Source organism: Stegodyphus dumicola, chromosome 7 (genome assembly GCF_044657685.1).
Source record: "Stegodyphus dumicola isolate Sdum_Otavi_A_Nest chromosome 7, ASM4465768v1".
NCBI classification, from domain to species: domain Eukaryota; kingdom Metazoa; phylum Arthropoda; class Arachnida; order Araneae; family Eresidae; genus Stegodyphus; species Stegodyphus dumicola.
Genome location: NC_140774.1, coordinates 101704079 through 101725080, shown reverse-complemented (window position 1 = coordinate 101725080; position 21002 = coordinate 101704079). Strand labels below are relative to the sequence as shown.

Sequence of the window (21002 nt, the reverse complement as noted above, 5' to 3'; positions counted from 1 at the left end):
AGTAAACACTTGACCATAAGCTCAGAGAAATCATGGAAACTGATGTTTTTTGTTTACATCGATACGCAGTCTCATTGGATACTGATGTAGTTTATCGGACAAGCTCTCCTGGCACGAGAGCAAACCAGCTCCCCATTGCAATTTTGACGTCATCAGTTACCAGAGCGGTAAAGCGTTGCACTTGAATTCGACTTTAGCGGACGATAGCAGGAACGCCTCTTGCGAGCTAACATTTGCAATTTATCAGAGCGTTGCACTTGAATTTGCCGCTAAATTGGTTTGCTTCAATGAATTGAAACCTTTTCTGAAGGCAACTGCCAATGGATATTCTCTGCAAAAGCAGGTTTGTTTTTACTTCAGATTATGAAAATTGAAATACTTCTGGAAATGTTTCCGAATCAAAGACTATCCTTAAAGGACCTATTTGAGAATATTATATCTTTTTATACGTAAACACACAAATTTTTAATGTTATTGTATCAGGATTCTTTCTTTTTCATCCCGTTTTTTTTTCGTAGTAATGATCGAAATCGTTAATTGCTGCGAATTTTGGAATGCAGTAATAATATCACCATTAATTTATTGTTTTAATTACTCTAAAACGTAATCTCGGAGAAATTGTTTTTCTAACAGAAATTATGCATATGCCTGTGTTTGAGATATATATGTATATATTTGGGATTAGTTTTTTGGAATATTATGTATTTTTTCATGGTTTTATATACGTGCATTTAATTTACATATGCTCTCAGAATTTCAGTGATATAATAAATTATTTTGCAGCAATAATTAATCTTTGATATGTATGCAATTAAAATTTCATAATTTAAATTAACTTTATATGAATAGAGAATATTTGTTAAATTCAAATTTCATTCTTTGCAGCAATGGCACATGAGAATTATTTAAATTTTACTTTACTTTTTATTCTTATGAAACAATATATATATATTCTGTAACTGTAGGGGGAAAAAGCATGGATTTTTCTCAGCTGTTTAAACAGTTCCCATGTGTAAAATAGTATTTCATCCCCCAAAATATTAGTTAATTTTCTCCTAATGTATAATGTCTTGCCTGTTCGTACAGTGTGATTAATGTCATGGTAATTTTGGATACTTTCTATAGATCTTGCATAATAACTACACATGTAAGTTATATACACATTCATAAATCTCTTATGATATGAAAAGTTATTGCAGACTTTCACATAACTATTAATAACTTGATATTCTCGATAACATGTGACTTACCTTACTTCCGTAGACCATGATCAGAATTAAATAAACTTATAAGGTTATCATACTAAATTACACGAAAAGCAGCATGACATAAATAAATACAAAGAAATTAAATGTATTTACTGTACTAATAGATTATTATATTACATGACATTGGTTTTGCCCATGTATAATAGTAATGAAAGCCAGTTTTCCATAGAAAGTCCTCTACAGAGGCATCTGTTTTCTTAAGCAGATTGCTTTTACCACATTTCAGTGACCTTGATTTAAGTATGAAACTGGATAATATTTTCTTTCTGCATGAAATGTGTTAACTGAGTTTGAGAAATATAAGCCATCTTGCAGCTACTGTGATAATACTAATTTTTGGTACCTCCATATTATTCCATCAACCATGAAAGTTGTGCTAATTACTGCTGTGGAATTCTGAGCCAGACATTTGTATACAGCAGTTACAACAAACCATACAACAGTCTCTTTGCAGAATACATGAAATAACCCTGCTGTGAAAGTATTGGACCCACTTCGTGAATAAACATTTGTTCATTACTACTGTTTTATTTGCGGTCAAATTTTACCAAAAGCTCATTTTAGAATGCTATGAATACAAGTTGTCCACAGGTAATTGTTCCAATTTCTTACTGTTTTGTTCGCTATTTCCACATACAGTAGATGTTAATTCTTTCGACCAGCTGTAAAAGAACTGGAGTGCAATCACAAATGTGATTCTACCTAGCTTACCAAGAATTATTTTGGGTTACATACAAATAAAACCGCAGATGTTGCGAGTGTGGTGATATTAATTTTTGTTTTGTCTTCATTAACCGGAAAAATAAATTTTCCATTAATGGTGAAAAGGTAAGAAATATATGATAATAAGTATAATATTATAGTCATTTCAAATTACTGCAAGAATGTTTCATTATTATTCAAATAATAATAACAAAAAGCTATCTATACTATAATTATAGTGAAGTATAGATATTAAATAATACAAAATATTAAATAAATTTTAGAATCACCTATTTACTATAATTACTACAATTTAATGAAAAAAGGGTAGCTGTAATTTTTTTTTTTTTTTTTTTTTTTTTTTTTTTTTTTTGTGTGTGTGTGTGTGTTTTAATGTTTTATTGCATATTTTTTAATAATGAGAAACAGTGACATATTTTTGTTAAAAATGGAAAGTAAACTCCTTAAAAAGACTGATTTATTAATATGTCCACTATATTTAATGTTAAAAATCTGTGTATTAAAATTTCAGATGAAACTTTCTTTTGACTTAGGATTTATGTTTTTCTAGGTATGGAATGCTCGTCTGAGGGTTCTCTATGCTATAGGACAATGGCCAGGCAATACTCATGATGCATTTATATGGAGTGGACTGAAACAAAATCTAGACAGTATTTTGTCGCATCGTGCATATCTTTGGGAGATAGTGGATTATATTCCCATTTTATCACGGGAATATCTGTATAATGAGAAGCACAGAAAAGTTCGTGCAGCTATAGAGATCAAATCAAGATTTAGGGTAATGTACGATACTGGTGGAACACTATTATATTCACAAAGCAAAATATGTAAAATGGTCATATCTGGTGGCCATTTTACATAATATATGCTTAAGGTATTGTGTTCAAAATCCTGAGATTAATGTGTTTGAAGATGATGAGTTGGTACCTTCAGAAAGTTTTCAGTCAGTGCATGTCGAAATTGCGTTGCACAATGAATTATCTTTAAATTTTGAAACTCGATAATAAAAACCCAAATTGGGCAACAATGAACCTCTGGCAAAGGTGAAACCCCCTTCATGGATAATAAAGAATATATTATGAAAAAAATTACTTTCATAATATATTCTTGGGGACCCACATGCCATGGTTTATATTTAAACCTGTAACTAAATGCACAACCCTAAATGATTTTAATTTATAATAATAATCCTAAATAATTTTATTAGTCCTGGTTTCAAATGCATACTGAGAACTTTTATCATCATTGTTGTTCCCTCTGAATTTCTTGTTTCCATCATTTATGTTTAAAAACTCTTGAATACCAGAAATAACTTAATAGGCTTGATATATATGTATTTTAGTGTTGAGTATGCCAGTCATGATTTACAATAGTAAGGGGCGAATTCAAATGCAACGCTTGTCATGGGAATCGCAGTTGCATTGCAAAACCGAATTCAAGTGCAACGCTTTTCGGACACGCCTACTGAAAATACGTCACTACCATAGAGGAATTTTGCGGCTACTCCTGACCTGCCGCAAACTCTTAACAGCGACTGTAAACAAGATGGCTGAAGTGATTTTGCTCAGACGTTTAAGAAATCGGAGAAATGCTGATCGAATTCCTTGGCATTTAAGAGACAGTCATAATGCTTTTGAAATGTCGGAGCGTGAATTCATCAGTTGATTCAGATTAAATCGGTTTGCTTCAATGAATTGAAACCTTTTCTGAAGGCAACTGCCAATGGATATTCTCTGCAAAAGCAGGTTTGTTTTTACTTCAGATTATGAAAATTGAAATACTTCTGGAAATGTTTCCGAATCAAAGACTATCCTTAAAGGACCTATTTGAGAATATTATATCTTTTTATACGTAAACACACAAATTTTTAATGTTATTGTATCAGGATTCTTTCTTTTTCATCCCGTTTTTTTTTCGTAGTAATGATCGAAATCGTTAATTGCTGCGAATTTTGGAATGCAGTAATAATATCACCATTAATTTATTGTTTTAATTACTCTAAAACGTAATCTCGGAGAAATTGTTTTTCTAACAGAAATTATGCATATGCCTGTGTTTGAGATATATATATATATATATATATGTATATATTTGGGATTAGTTTTTTGGAATATTATGTATTTTTTCATGGTTTTATATACGTGCATTTAATTTACATATGCTCTCAGAATTTCAGTGATATAATAAATTATTTTGCAGCAATAATTAATCTTTGATATGTATGCAATTAAAATTTCATAATTTAAATTAACTTTATATGAATAGAGAATATTTGTTAAATTCAAATTTCATTCTTTGCAGCAATGGCACATGAGAATTATTTAAATTTTACTTTACTTTTTATTCTTATGAAACAATATATATATATTCTGTAACTGTAGGGGGAAAAAGCATGGATTTTTCTCAGCCGTTTAAACAGTTCCCATGTGTAAAATAGTATTTCATCCCCCAAAATATTAGTTAATTTTCTCCTAATGTATAATGTCTTGCCTGTTCGTACAGTGTGATTAATGTCATGGTAATTTTGGATACTTTCTATAGATCTTGCATAATAACTACACATGTAAGTTATATACACATTCATAAATCTCTTATGATATGAAAAGTTAGTGCAGACTTTCACATAACTATTAATAACTTGATATTCTCGATAACATGTGACTTACCTTACTTCCGTAGACCATGATCAGAATTAAATAAACTTATAAGGTTATCATACTAAATTACACGAAAAGCAGCATGACATAAATAAATACAAAGAAATTAAATGTATTTACTGTACTAATAGATTATTATATTACATGACATTGGTTTTGCCCATGTATAATAGTAATGAAAGCCAGTTTTCCATAGAAAGTCCTCTACAGAGGCATCTGTTTTCTTAAGCAGATTGCTTTTACCACATTTCAGTGACCTTGATTTAAGTATGAAACTGGATAATATTTTCTTTCTGCATGAAATGTGTTAACTGAGTTTGAGAAATATAAGCCATCTTGCAGCTACTGTGATAATACTAATTTTTGGTACCTCCATATTATTCCATCAACCATGAAAGTTGTGCTAATTACTGCTGTGGAATTCTGAGCCAGACATTTGTATACAGCAGTTACAACAAACCATACAACAGTCTCTTTGCAGAATACATGAAATAACCCTGCTGTGAAAGTATTGGACCCACTTCGTGAATAAACATTTGTTCATTACTACTGTTTTATTTGCGGTCAAATTTTACCAAAAGCTCATTTTAGAATGCTATGAATACAAGTTGTCCACAGGTAATTGTTCCAATTTCTTACTGTTTTGTTCGCTATTTCCACATACAGTAGATGTTAATTCTTTCGACCAGCTGTAAAAGAACTGGAGTGCAATCACAAATGTGATTCTACCTAGCTTACCAAGAATTATTTTGGGTTACATACAAATGAAACCGCAGATGTTGCGAGTGTGGTGATATTAATTTTTGTTTTGTCTTCATTAACCGGAAAAATAAATTTTCCATTAATGGTGAAAAGGTAAGAAATATATGATAATAAGTATAATATTATAGTCATTTCAAATTACTGCAAGAATGTTTCATTATTATTCAAATAATAATAACAAAAAGCTATCTATACTATAATTATAGTGAAGTATAGATATTAAATAATACAAAATATTAAATAAATTTTAGAATCACCTATTTACTATAATTACTACAATTTAATGAAAAAAGGGTAGCTGTAATTTTTTTTTTTTTTTTTTTTTTTTTTGTGTGTGTGTGTGTGTGTTTTAATGTTTTATTGCATATTTTTTAATAATGAGAAACAGTGACATATTTTTGTTAAAAATGGAAAGTAAACTCCTTAAAAAGACTGATTTATTAATATGTCCACTATATTTAATGTTAAAAATCTGTGTATTAAAATTTCAGATGAAACTTTCTTTTGACTTAGGATTTATGTTTTTCTAGGTATGGAATGCTCGTCTGAGGGTTCTCTATGCTATAGGACAATGGCCAGGCAATACTCATGATGCATTTATATGGAGTGGACTGAAACAAAATCTAGACAGTATTTTGTCTCATCGTGCATATCTTTGGGAGATAGTGGATTATATTCCCATTTTATCACGGGAATATCTGTATAATGAGAAGCACAGAAAAGTTCGTGCAGCTATAGAGATCAAATCAAGATTTAGGGTAATGTACGATACTGGTGGAACACTATTATATTCACAAAGCAAAATATGTAAAATGGTCATATCTGGTGGCCATTTTACATAATATATGCTTAAGGTATTGTGTTCAAAATCCTGAGATTAATGTGTTTGAAGATGATGAGTTGGTACCTTCAGAAAGTTTTCAGTCAGTGCATGTCGAAATTGCATTGCACAATGAATTATCTTTAAATTTTGAAACTCGATAATAAAAACCCAAATTGGGCAACAATGAACCTCTGGCAAAGGTGAAACCCCCTTCATGGATAATAAAGAATATATTATGAAAAAAATTACTTTCATAATATATTCTTGGGGACCCACATGCCATGGTTTATATTTAAACTTGTAACTAAATGCACAACCCTAAATGATTTTGATTTTTAATATTAATCCTAAATAATTTTATTAGTCCTGGTTTCAAATGCATACTGACAACTTTTATCATTATTGTTCTTCCCTCTGAATTTCTTGTTTCCATCATTTATGTTTAAAAACTCTTGACTACCAGAAATAACTTAATAGGCTTGATATATATATATTTTAGTGTTGAGTATGCCAGTCATGATTTACAATAGTAAGTCACTATAAATTAGCATTGCACTTAATTTATCTTAAACTTAGCAATAAGATTTACTGCACCGAAATTCAGTTTCTTCCAAAAAGTCAAATGTTTCCCTTTCTTCCCCTACCGTGGGACAAGATAGAAAATTTCCATGTGACAATACACATTTAATAGCATAAGAACTTCATGCTTATTTATTATAGTATAAATTAAAACTGACATATTCTGTCAAAGATATTTAAATGTATTTCCTAAAAGCAATTATTTCACTCTATACTGTTTATGTCTTCTTGGCGGTAGGCAAAACAAATATTGAACAGTTCAATTTTCCTCCACCATTCCTGTGAGCGTATTCTTCGATTAAGCAGGGCTTTGCTCCAATTCCTGATTAGCATAATATGTAAAGAATAAACAGCCTATGATTTATGCCTCCATATCCTCTTGTATTATTTTGAAGAACATACATTTTTCTTTTAATTCTAGATTTTAAAACATTAAAGTAAGGGAAAGATTGTTTGCTGAATTTAGATTTGTATCATCATTACGCATTCACTATAATAACTTACTGCATACTTACCTCAGTGGGTTTGCCATTAAAAGAAATACATTTAAAAAAAATTAAAAGAAATACATTTAAAAAGAGAAGCGGGAAAATAAATACAGTTTGATTCACTTAATTTTTAGTATGCGACTCAACATTGTTATTGTAAATACTTTAATAGTTGTCATCTCTGTATTTTTAGAACTTCGAAATTAGAATGTCAATTTTATCTGCCATTGTTATGGAGCTGTAGGATATCGAATGTTATTTCTTCAATGATAAAAAGAAATGAAATTTTTAATACCACATATCATTCATATAACTTATTAACGTAATTGAAAAACAATTTAATTCATTTCGTGTTATATCTGAAAATTAAAATTTGTAATACATTGACTAAAGATTCTTACATGTCTTATTCCCATTTTCCTCCAGGGAAAACATAATTGCTGTGTAAAATGCATAAATATTTTCACGAGACTTATAATAGTGGTATTAGAATTATTATAATGTTTATGTCATATAATGGATCTGTGAATTTCTTTTAAATAATTTTTATAATCACAAAATTTTATAAAATTAAGAAAGTAGTAAATTTTACAATTAAAATATGAATCCCACACTGCAGAAATACATACAAGAATGAAAACACTGTAATATTTGAAATGCATTATTTATTTTTTTTAATAAATTAATAATTATATTTTGATTTTCTATGACAGCAGACTGATTTGCAACTGATTGCTTATACAAGTCACATATTTCACACAGTACATTAATATATTCTTCTGCGTTTTAATTATTTCCTTTTCTGCAGCTGTAATATCATCTCTCTTCCTTTTTCTCTTCGGTCTCCTGCTTCGAATAGTTGAGCTTCTATCTGAGAGAAAATTTTAAAATATTCATTCAAATTCAAATATTCTTAATTTTTATATTTCATAATGTAAAACACTTTTTATAATTAATTAAACAATGAAACTTCTCTAAAAAGGAACAATTCATAATATTGATTTCTTTAACTTTCAATTTTTTTCCCTTTATAATTTTTAATACTGTTTATAGATCAAGAGGATTTAATGATTATTATTTTAAATTCTTAAAATCGTGTTGTTAATAAAAGACATACTCTGTATATAATGTTCGCAATAAAGAATTGAAATAACTCTTTTGTTTGAGAAATATTAATTTACATCTGTTACAATTAATTTATACCAGCGGTTCTCAGCCGGTGGTATGCAAAGAAACAAAATATTTTTAACTATGAAATTCAAAAATCTCATAAAGAAAAGAATAGTTAATAGAAATTTCCTTCGATCGAAATTGACTTGAAGATTTGGAAAATGACACACTTGTTAACTTTTGGCTGAACCGAAAAAAAGAATTTAAAGGCATTTCAAATAAAGCTATCAAATTTGTATTGTCTTTTCGCACAACCTGTTTGTGTGAAAAAGTATTTTTTCCATGTTAAATTTGAAATATAAATACTCACCAAAATAAAAAGTGGATCCTAATTTACCATTAAATGAAATAAGAGCAGACATAAAGAAATTAAATATTAAAGTATTGGAACTGAAATTTTGATAATCAAGTGAATAATTAATTTAATTAAATTTAATTTTGATAATTAAGTAATCATCAGTTTTTAATCTAATAGTTCTTTATGTGTACATATTTAATACAAAGAGTGTGCAAATGGCAATATATATATAATATGTTTTTAATATTTCTATTGAGGAATTGAAAAAAAAAAAACATTGTAAAATTAGTGGTAGTCTTAATGTTTTTCAGTTTTTGCTTAGATGGTACACTACAGTCAAAAGGTCGAAAACCGCTGATTTATACCATTAAAGTTTTTCTGTTGGGAGGAAAAGGAAAAGAAGAATGCAGAAATCATTAGATTTTATGTAATAGATACAAACTTGTCATTCCTAAATGCCATTGCAGATTTCTTCGTGTTAAAGGTGTGGAATTTTCTAATGTAAAAAAGAAAAGAGCACAAAATAAGCACAATTTACTCAACAATCTTGACTAAAATATACATGCTTTCAGAGATAGCATAAAGCAAGAAAAGTTTACTCAACAATCTTGATTGAAATATACATGCTTTCAGAAATAATATACAAAGCATACTGCATAATCAAAGTTATGAGTTTATATACTATGAGATACTATACATGTTTATAATATACCACGTTCCTGTACACCTAACACCTCGTCCACAATTTTCTATACAACTCATTAAAGATAGTTCCTGAAACATAACTGACTTAAGAGAAACATGCATACTTCTAATTTATGCACAACAATTTGACAAACATTAATTTCAGGTAAAGAGCTACATGTATTATATCAAAGAAAGAATGAATAAGTGTAATTTGCCTTTATCCTACAAATACTTAAAAACATTTACATTAAAAAAATGAATTATACATAATGGTAGCAAATTTTTAATGAAAAACAAAACAAGAGTTGAAAACTTAATGCAGTTTTTGTCAATATTTTACTCTCTTAAATTTTATTTTATTTTACTCTCTTAAAATTTATATAAATGTATAGAAATTTTATTTTACTTAATTATTTATTTATTTGGTTAAATTTTATTTTTATTAAAATTTTATTTTACTCTCTTAAAATTTATATAAATGTATAGAACTGGAAATGCATACCGCATTTGGCTGGAAAACTTGTGGTATTGTACTGCACTCTAGGGAAAGGGAAAAAGTATACAATGAAGCAATCATAAGAATAAAAGATATTTGCATATTATTGAAACCAGCTTAATAAAAGTTACCAAATTTTCAAAAATGTGCCAAACTCTGACAACGATTATGTATCAAAATTTTTCAGGTAACATGCTCATGACAATTTTTCATTCAAGCAATGTCACCATTTTCATATGTGTTTCTTATGTTGTATTTCAAGTTCCAATGGATTTTAGATACGAATAGTTGTTTTAGATTAATTTCAGATTTAAAATACTGCTTGTGGAGCTTACCATCAAAAGACGAAGCTGTGTTAAAAGTTCTGCAGGAATAGAACATTTTAGTACAAAAATTTCTAATGGAAACAACTATTAGATGAATTTGGTACATAGACAAGGCATGCAGTATCAAGTTTATGTAATTCTCTGATTTTTTTTTTTTAAGTGAAAACAGATCACTTGGCACAAGTGCTAAAAAATTAGACAAAAAATTTGTGGAAAATGTATTTTTTTTAAACTATCATATAATTTTTATTTAATAATTCAAATTAGTATTTTAAAATTTGTTAAATGCTTTTTCCTTTGATATGTTGATAACATTTTGCCAACTTAGATAAATACTGATAGTTTGGTTATGCTAAAAGCAAGCTGCAAAAACAACGTACTTCTCCTGATAAGTATTTTTCTCTTTTCATTTACAAAGACCACCAAACTGATCCAGGTGTTTGTGTTAATACGTTAAGTACCAAAAAATATTGAAGAATGCACAATGAAAGATGGCAACCAGTATGGTAAAAGATATAATTAATATATGCAATGAAAGAAATCTTATTAAAAGACGACTTTCATTATCAGCAGAGAAGCATGACACAGTTACAGTAAAGAAATTAAGCTTTTGTTTCTGCACTTGTAGCTTTTAATAGCCAAAAATTGTTTTTTGAAATTTTTTGAAATAAATAAATCTGAACATAACTGATATTAAACGAGATATTAAATGAGATAACTGATATTAACTGATATTAAATGAGAATGGGTCCAAACTTTCACTTAAGAAGCAGAAAGTGTACTGTAAATGCACAATATAATGAGCAGAACACAAAGCATAATTTATAAATTAACCTTTACTCCGGATGTATATATTACATTAATATCACATTAGAATTATCAGGGTTTCATATAATTTTTTATTTATTGTATTACATTGAAATACCTTTAATTTCATTTTTATATTTTCCCAACGATGTACAATATAAATCTAAAAATTGCTCTTAACAGTTTCATCACATAATGAATGTCTAAGGGAAGGAATGCCTGCGTGGAAGACTAAAAACTTAGTATTCATGTTATACATTGAAAAAATGAAGAAAACACTCATGCAGCCAGCTTTTTCACCTGGATTTAAAGAGAGACTGGGATAGCGGTGTTCAGCAGGCTTATCTGCTTGCACATAGATGGGCTTATTAATTACTATATAATTCAAGAACTAGTTAATTTTCATATGGTAAACATGCCTACTGTCACTGAAGAATCATGCATCTGCATTAAACAATAAAAATATAACACAAATTTGAATTTTAAAATAAACTTACTATTAGAAGAATTAAAACCAAATGCTGTAATTTGAAAATGGGAAAAAATGTGGTTTATATTTGAAAAAGCAAGGATTTTTGTCTGAAAAGTAAAATATATTTTACACACACCTGTTGCTGTAGATTACTTTGGAGGGAATTTTCTATAGGATAAAGTAAATAAAGTTGTACACATTATACACATGTTGTACACATTAAAAGAAATATATTTCTTTCGTTTTCAGGACTGGAACAATTCGTTACACTTCACTACAACGCAGTAAACACTTGACCATAAGCTCAGAGAAATCATGGAAACTGATGTTTTTTGTTTACATCGATACGCAGTCTCATTGGATACTGATGTAGTTTATCGGACAAGCTCTCCTGGCACGAGAGCAAACCAGCTCCCCATTGCAATTTTGACGTCATCAGTTACCAGAGCGGTAAAGCGTTGCACTTGAATTCGACTTTAGCGGACGATAGCAGGAACGCCTCTTGCGAGCTAACATTTGCAATTTATCAGAGCGTTGCACTTGAATTTGCCGCTAAATTGGTTTGCTTCAATGAATTGAAACCTTTTCTGAAGGCAACTACCAATGGATATTCTCTGCAAAAGCAGGTTTGTTTTTACTTCAGATTATGAAAACTGAAATACTTCTGGAAATGTTACCGAATCAAAGACTATGCTTAAATGACCTATTTGAGAATATTATATCTTTTTATACGTAAACACACAAATTTTTAATGTTATTGTATCAGGATTCTTTCTTTTTCATCCCGTTTTTTTTTCGTAGTAATGATCGAAATCGTTAATTGCTGCGAATTTTGGAATGCAGTAATAATATCACCATTAATTTATTGTTTTAATTACTCTAAAACGTAATCTCGGAGAAATTGTTTTTCTAACAGAAATTATGCATATGCCTGTGTTTGAGATATATATATATATATATATATGTATATATTTGGGATTAGTTTTTTGGAATATTATGTATTTTTTCATGGTTTTATATACGTGCATTTAATTTACATATGCTCTCAGAATTTCAGTGATATAATAAATTATTTTGCAGCAATAATTAATCTTTGATATGTATGCAATTAAAATTTCATAATTTAAATTAACTTTATATGAATAGAGAATATTTGTTAAATTCAAATTTCATTCTTTGCAGCAATGGCACATGAGAATTATTTAAATTTAACTTTACTTTTTATTCTTATGAAATAATATATATATATTCTGTAACTGTAGGGGGAAAATGCATGAATTTTTCTCAGCCGTTTAAACAGTTCCCATGTGTAAAATAGTATTTCATCCCCCAAAATATTAGTTAATTTTCTCCTAATGTATAATGTTTTGCCTGTTCGTACAGTGTGATTAATGTCATGGTAATTTTGGATACTTTCTATAGATCTTGCATAATAACTACACATGTAAGTTATATACACATTCGTAAATCTCTTATGATATGAAAAGTTATTGCAGACTTTCACATAACTATAACTTGATATTCTCGATAACAGGTGACTTACCTTACTTCCGTAGACCATGATCAGAATTAAATAAACTTATAAGGTTATCATACTAAATTACACGAAAAGCAGCATGACATAAATAAATACAAAGAAATTAAATGTATTTACTGTACTAATAGATTATTATATTACATGACATTGGTTTTGCCCATGTATAATAGTAATGAAAGCCAGTTTTCCATAGAAAGTCCTCTACAGAGGCATCTGTTTTCTTAAGCAGATTGCTTTTACCACATTTCAGTGACCTTGATTTAAGTATGAAACTGGATAATATTTTCTTTCTGCATGAAATGTGTTAACTGAGTTTTAGAAATATAAGCCATCTTGCAGTTACTGTGATAATACTAATTTTTGGTACCTCCATATTATACCATCAACCATGAAAGTTGTGCTAATTACTGCTGTGGAATTCTGAGCCAGACATTTGTATACAGCAGTTACAACAAACCATACAACAGTCTCTCTGCAGAATACATGAAATAACCCTGCTGTGAAAGTATTGGACCCACTTCGTGAATAAACATTTGTTCATTACTACTGTTTTATTCGCGGTCAAATTTTGCCAAAAGCTCATTTTAGAATGCTATGAATACAAGTTGTCCACAGGTAATTGTTCCAATTTCTTACTGTTTTGTTCGCTATTTCCACATACAGTAGATGTTAATTCTTTCGACCAGCTGTAAAAGAACTGGAGTGCAATCACAAATGTGATTCTACCTAGCTTACCAAGAATTATTTTGGGTTACATACAAATGAAACCGCAGATGTTGCGAGTGTGGTGATATTAATTTTTGTTTTGTCTTCATTAACCGGAAAAATAAATTTTCCATTAATGGTGAAAAGGTAAGAAATATATGATAATAAGTATAATATTATAGTCATTTCAAATTACTGCAAGAATGTTTCATTATTATTCAAATAATAATAACAAAAAGCTATCTATACTATAATTATAGTGAAGTATAGATATTAAATAATACAAAATATTAAATAAATTTTAGAATCACCTATTTACTATAATTACTACAATTTAATAAAAAAAAGGGTAGCTGGTTTTTTTTTTTTTTTTTTTTTTTTTTTTTGTATGTGTGTGTGGTTGTGTGTGTGTGTTTGTTTTAACATTTTATTGCATATTTTTAATAATGAAAAAACAGTGACATATTTTTGTTAAAAATGGAAAGTAAACTCCTTAAAAAACTGATTTATTAATATATCAACTATATTTAATGTTAAAAATCTGTATATTAAAATTTCAGATGAAACTTTCTTTTGACTTAGTATTTATGTTTTTCTAGGTATGGAATGCTCGTCTGAGGGTTCTCTATGCTATAGGACAATGGCCAGGCAATACTCATGATGCATTTATATGGAGTGGACTGAAACAAAATCTAGACAGTATTTTGTCGCATCGTGCATATCTTTGGGAGATAGTGGATTATATTCCCATTTTATCACGGGAATATCTGTATAATGAGAAGCACAGAAAAGTTCGTGCAGCTATAGAGATCAAATCAAGATTTAGGGTAATGTACGATACTGGTGGAACACTATTGTATTCACAAAGCAAAATATGTAAAATGGTCATATCTGGTGGCCATTTTACATAATATATGCTTAAGGTATTGTGTTGAAAATCCTTATATTAATGTGTTTGAAGATGTTGAGTTGGTACCTTCAGAAAGTTTTCAGTCAGTGCATGTCGAAATTGCATTGCACAATGAATTATCTTTAAATTTTGAAACTCGATAATAAAAACCCAAAGTTGGCAACAATGAACCTCTGGCAAAGGTGAAACCCCCTTCATGGATAATAAAGAATATATTATGAAAAAAATTACTTTCATAATATATTCTTGGGGACCCACAAGCCATGGTTTATATTTAAACCTGTAACTAAATGCACAACCCTAAATGATTTTAATTTATAATAATAATCCTAAATTATTTTATTAGTCCTTGTTTCAAATGCATACTGACAACTTTTATCATTATTGTTCTTCCCTCTGAATTTCTTGTTTCCATCATTTATGTTTAAAAACTCTTGACTACCAGAAATAACTTAATAGGCTTGATATATATATATTTTAGTGTTGAGTATGCCAGTCATGATTTACAATAGTAAGTCACTATAAATTAGCATTGCACTTAATTTATCTTAAACTTAGCAATAAGATTTACTGCACCGAAATTCAGTTTCTTCCAAAAAGTCAAATGTTTCCCTTTCGTCCCCTTCCGTGGGACAAGATAGAAAATTTCCATGTGACAATACACATTTAATAGCATAAGAACTTCATGCTTATTTATTATAGTATAAATTAAAACTGACATATTCTGTCAAAGATATTTAAATGTATTTCCTAAAAACAATTATTTCACTCTATACTGTTTATGTCTTCTTGGGGGTGGGCAAAACAAATATTGGACAGTTCAATTTTCCTCCACCATTCCTGTGAGCGTATTCTTCGATTAAGCAGGGTTTTGCTCCAATTCCTGATTAGCATAATATGTAAAGAATAAACAGCCTATGATTTATGCCTCCATATGCTCTTGTATTATTTTGAAGAACATACATTTTTCTTTTAATTCTAGATTTTAAAACATTAAAGTAAGGGTAAGATTGTTTGCTGAATTTAGATTTATATCATCATTACGCATTCACTATAATAACTTACTGCATACTTACCTCAGTGGGTTTGCCATTAAAAGAAATACATTTAAAAAAAATTAAAAGAAATACATTTAAAAAGAGAAGGGGGAAAATAAATACAGTTTGATTCACTTAATTTTTAGTACGCGACTCAACATTGTTATTGTAAATACTTTAATAGTTGTCATCTTTGTATTTTTAGAACTTCGAAATTAGAATGTCAATTTTATCTGCCATTGTTATGGAGCTGTAGGATATCGAATGTTATTTCTTCAATGATAAAAAGAAATGAAATTTTTAATACCACATATCATTCATATAACTTATTAACGTAATTGAAAAACAATTTAATTCATTTCGTGTTATATCTGAAAATTAAAATTTGTAATACATTGACTAAAGATTCTTACAGGTCTTATTCCTATTTTCCTCCAGGAAAAAGATAATTGCTGTGTAAAATGCATAAATATTTTCACGAGACTTATAATAGTGGTATTAGAATTATTATAATGTTTATGTCATATAATGGATCTGTGAATTTCTTTTAAATAATTTTTATAATCACAAAATTTTATAAAATTAAGAAAGTAGTAAATTTTACAATTAAAATATGAATCCCACACTGCAGAAATACATACAAGAATGAAAACACTGTAATATTTGAAATGCATGATTTATTTTTTTTAATAAATTAATAATTATATTTTGATTTTCTATGACAGCAGACTGATTTGCAACTGATTGCTTATACAAGTCACATATTTCACACAGTACATTAATATATTCTTCTGCATTTTAATTATTTCCTTTTCTGCAGCTGTAATATCATCTCTCTTCCTTTTTTCTCTTCGGTCTCCTGCTTCGAATAGTTGAGCTTCTATCTGAGAGAAAATTTTAAAATATTCATTCAAATTCAAATATTCTTAATTTTTATATTTCATAATGTAAAACACTTTTTATAATTAATTAAACAATGAAACTTCTCTAAAAAGGAACAATTCATAATATTGATTTCTTAAACTTTCAATTTTTTTCCCTTTATAATTTTTAAGACTGTTTATAGATCAAGAGGATTTAATGATTATTATTTTAAATTCTTAAAATTGTGTTGTTAATAAAAGACATACTCTGTATATAATGTTCGCAATAAAGAATTGAAATAACTCTTTTGTATGAGAAATATTTATTTACATCTGTTATAATTAATTTATACCAGCGGTTCTCAGCCGGTGGTATGCAAAGAAACAAAATATTTTTAACTATGAAATTCAAAAATCTCATAAAGAAAAGAATAGTTAATAGAAATTTCCTTTGATCGAAATTGACTTGAAGATTTGGAAAATGACAAACTTGTTAACTTTTGGCTGAACCGAAAAAAAAATTTAAAGGCATTTCAAATAAAGCTATCAAATTTGTATTGTCTTTTCGCACAACCTGTTTGTGTGAAAAATGATTTTTTCCATGTTAAATTTGAAATATAAATACTCATCAAAATAAAAAGTGGATCCTAATTTACCATTAAATGAAATAAGAGCAGACATAAAGAAATTAAATATTAAAGTATTAGAACTGAAATTTTGATAATCAAGTGAATAATTAATTTAATTAAATTTAATTTTGATAATTAAGTAATCATCAGTTTTTAATCTAATAGTTCTTTATGTGTACATATTTAATACAAAGAGTGTGCAAATGGCAATATATATATAATATGTTTTTAATATTTCTATTGAAGAATTGAAAAAAAAAAAACATTGTAAAATTAGTGGTAGTCTTAATGTTTTTCAGTTTTTGCTTAGATGGTACACTACAGTCAAAAGGTCGAAAACCGCTGATTTATACCATTAAAGTTTTTCTGTTGGGAGGAAAAGGAAAAGAAGAATGCAGAAAACATTAGATTTTATGTAATAGATACAAACTTGTCATTCCTAAATGCCATTGCAGATTTCTTCGTGTTAAAGGTGTGGAATTTTCTAATGTAAAAAAGAAAAGAGCACAAAATAAGCACAATTTACTCAACAATCTTGACTAAAATATACATGCTTTCAGAGATAGCATAAAGCAAGAAAAGTTTACTCAACAATCTTGATTGAAATATACATGCTTTCAGAAATAATATACAAAGCATACTGCATAATCAAAGTTATGAGTTTATATACTATGAGATACTATACATGTTTATAATATACCACGTTCCTGTACACCTAACACCTCATCCACAATTTTTTATACAACTCATTAAAGATAGTTCCTGAAACATAACTGACTTAAGAGAAACATGCATACTTCTAATTTATGCACAACAATTTGACAAACATTAATTTCAGGTAAAGAGCTACATGTATTATATCAAAGAAAGAATGAATAAGTGTAATTTGCCTTTATCCTACAAATACTTAAAAACATTTACATTAAAAAAATGAATTATACATAATGGTAGCAAATTTTTAATGAAAAACAAAACAAGAGTTGAAAACTTAATGCAGTTTTTGTCAATATTTTACTCTCTTAAATTTTATTTTATTTTACTCTCTTAAAATTTATATAAATGTATAGAAATTTTATTTTTATTTTACTTATTTATTTCGTTAAATTTTATTTTACTCTCTTAAAATTTATATAAATGTATAGAAACTTGAAATGCATACCGCATTTGGCTGGAAAACTTGTGGTATTGTACTGCACTCTAGGGAAAAGGAAAAAGTATACAATGAAGCAATCATAAGAATAAAAGATATTTGCATATTATTGAAACCAGCTTAATAAAAGTTACCAAATTTTCAAAAATGTGCCAAACTCTGACAACGATTATGTATCAAAATTTTCAGGTAACATGCTCATGACAATTTTTCATTCAAGCAATGTCACCATTTTCATATGTGTTTCTTATGTTGTATTTCAAGTTCCAATGGATTTTAGATACAAATAGTTGTTTTAGATTAATTTCAGATTTAAAATACTGCTTGTGGAGCTTACCATCAAAACACGAAGCTGTGTTAAAAGTTCTGCAGGAATAGAACATTTTAGTACAAAAATTTCTAATGGAAACAACTATTAGATGAATTTGGTACATAGACAAGGCATGCAGTATCAAGTTTATGTAATTCTCTGATTTTTTTTTTTTTTTAAGTGAAAACAGATCACTTGGCACAAGTGCTAAAAAATTAGACAAAAAATTTGTGGAAAATGTATTTTTTTTAAACTATCATATAATTTTTATTTAATAATTCAAATTAGTATTTTAAAATTTGTTAAATGTTTTTTCCTTTGATATGTTGATAACATTTTGCCAACTTAGATAAATACTGATAGTTTGGTTATGCTAAAAGCAAGCTGCAAAAACAATGTACTTCTCCTGATAAGTATTTTTCTCTTTTCATTTATAAAGACCACCAAACTGATCCAGGTGTTTGTGTTAATACGTTAAGTACCAAAAAATATTGAAGAATGCACAATGAAAGATGGCAACCAGTATGGTAAAAGATATAATTAATATATGCAATGAAAGAAATCTTATTAAAAGACGACTTTCATTATCAGCAGAGAAGCATGACACAGTTACAGTAAAGAAATTAAGCTTTTGTTTCTGCACTTGTAGCTTTTAATAGCCAAAAATTGTTTTTTGAAATTTTTTGAAATAAATAAATCTGAACATAACTGATATTAAACGAGATAACTGATATTAAATGAGAATGGGTCCAAACTTTCACTTAAGAAGCAGAAAGTGTACTGTAAATGCACAATATAATGAGCAGAACACAAAGCATAATTTATAAATTAACCTTTACTCTGGATGTATATATTACATTAATATCACATTAGAATTGTCAGCCTTTCATATAATTTTTTATTTATTGTATTACATTGAAATACCTTTAATTTCATTTTTATATTTTCCCAACGATGTACAATATAAATCTAAAAATTGCTCTTAACTGTTTCATCACATAATGAATGTCTAAGGGAAGGAATGCCTGCGTGGAAGACTAAGGAAAACTTAGTATTCATGTTATATATTGAAAAAATGAAGAAAACACTCATGCAGCCAGCTTTTTCACCTGGATTTAAAGAGAGACTGGGATAGCGGTGTTCAGCAGGCTTATCTGCTTGTAGATAGATGGGCTTATTAATTACTATATAATTCAAGAACTAGTTAATTTTCATATGGTAAACATGCCTACTGTCACTGAAGAATCATGCATCTGCATTAAACAATAAAAATATAACAAAAATTTTAATTTTAAATTAAACTTACTATTAGAAGAATTAAAACCAAATGCTGTATAATTCAAGAACTAGTTAATTTTCATATGGTAAACATGCCTACTGTCACTGAAGAATCATGCATCTGCATTAAACAATAAAAATATAACACAAATTTGAATTTTAAAATAAACCTACTATTAGAAGAATTAAAACCAAATGCTGTAATTTGAAAATGGAAAAAAAAATGTGGTTTATATTTGAAAAGGGAAGGATTTTTGTCTGAAAAGTAAAATATATTTTACACACACCTGTTGCTGTAGATTACTTTGGAGGGAATTTTCTATAGGATAAAGTAAATAAAGTTGTACATGTTAAACACACGTTGTACACATTAAAAGAAATATATTTCTTTCGTTTTCAGGACTGGAACAATTCGTTACACCACACTACAACGCAGTAAACACTTGACCACAAGCTCAGAGAAATCATGGAAACTGATGTTTTTTGTTTACATCGATACGCAGTCTCATTGGATATTGATGTAGTTTATCGGACAAGCTCTCCTGGCACGAGAGCAAACCAGCTCCCCATTGCAATTTTGACGTCATCAGTTACCAGAGCGGTAAAGCGTTGCACTTTAATTCGACTTTAGCAGACGATAGCAGGAACGCCTCTTGCGAGCTAACATTTGCAATTTATCAGAGCGTTGCATTTGAATTCGCCCCTAAGAGCATGAACTTGAGTTTCAGAAATCACAGGCTGTGTCTACCCGTACGATGTCGGACGTTTAGCTGAAACATATGACTAGTTGCGCAGAAACACTTTCGTGATTTCTGCGCATTCCGACCAGTCGTAAAGAGATGTTTGTTTAAATTTGTGTCTCTTTCTATATACCTTTCCTTCGCACCTATGCTTGATTTGAGGGCGCTGTGATCACGTACGATGGAGGCAGGATCTTGGAAGAGCTCCTGAATTTTCAAAGGTGTTTTCCGGAAAATCTTCATTTATTTCAGAAAATTTTCGCGAATATCCTCTGCATTGTCTCGTT

General features: G+C 28.7%; 1 protein-coding gene across 1 annotated transcript in view; it reads left to right on the top strand.

The window, feature by feature from the left end:
- The window catches only part of LOC146996287 (uncharacterized), a 35629-nt gene extending 18726 nt beyond the window's left edge, over window positions 1-16903 (top strand). Inside the window, exons 5-7 of the mRNA XM_085821404.1 lie at window positions 2542-2769; window positions 5941-6168; window positions 14398-16903. Of these exons, the coding sequence (XP_085677530.1) occupies window positions 2542-2769; window positions 5941-6168; window positions 14398-14709 (768 nt within the window). The 3' untranslated portion in view covers window positions 14710-16903. The remainder of the gene's footprint in view (window positions 1-2541; window positions 2770-5940; window positions 6169-14397) is intronic.
- The last annotated feature ends 4099 nt before the right edge of the window (window positions 16904-21002 follow it).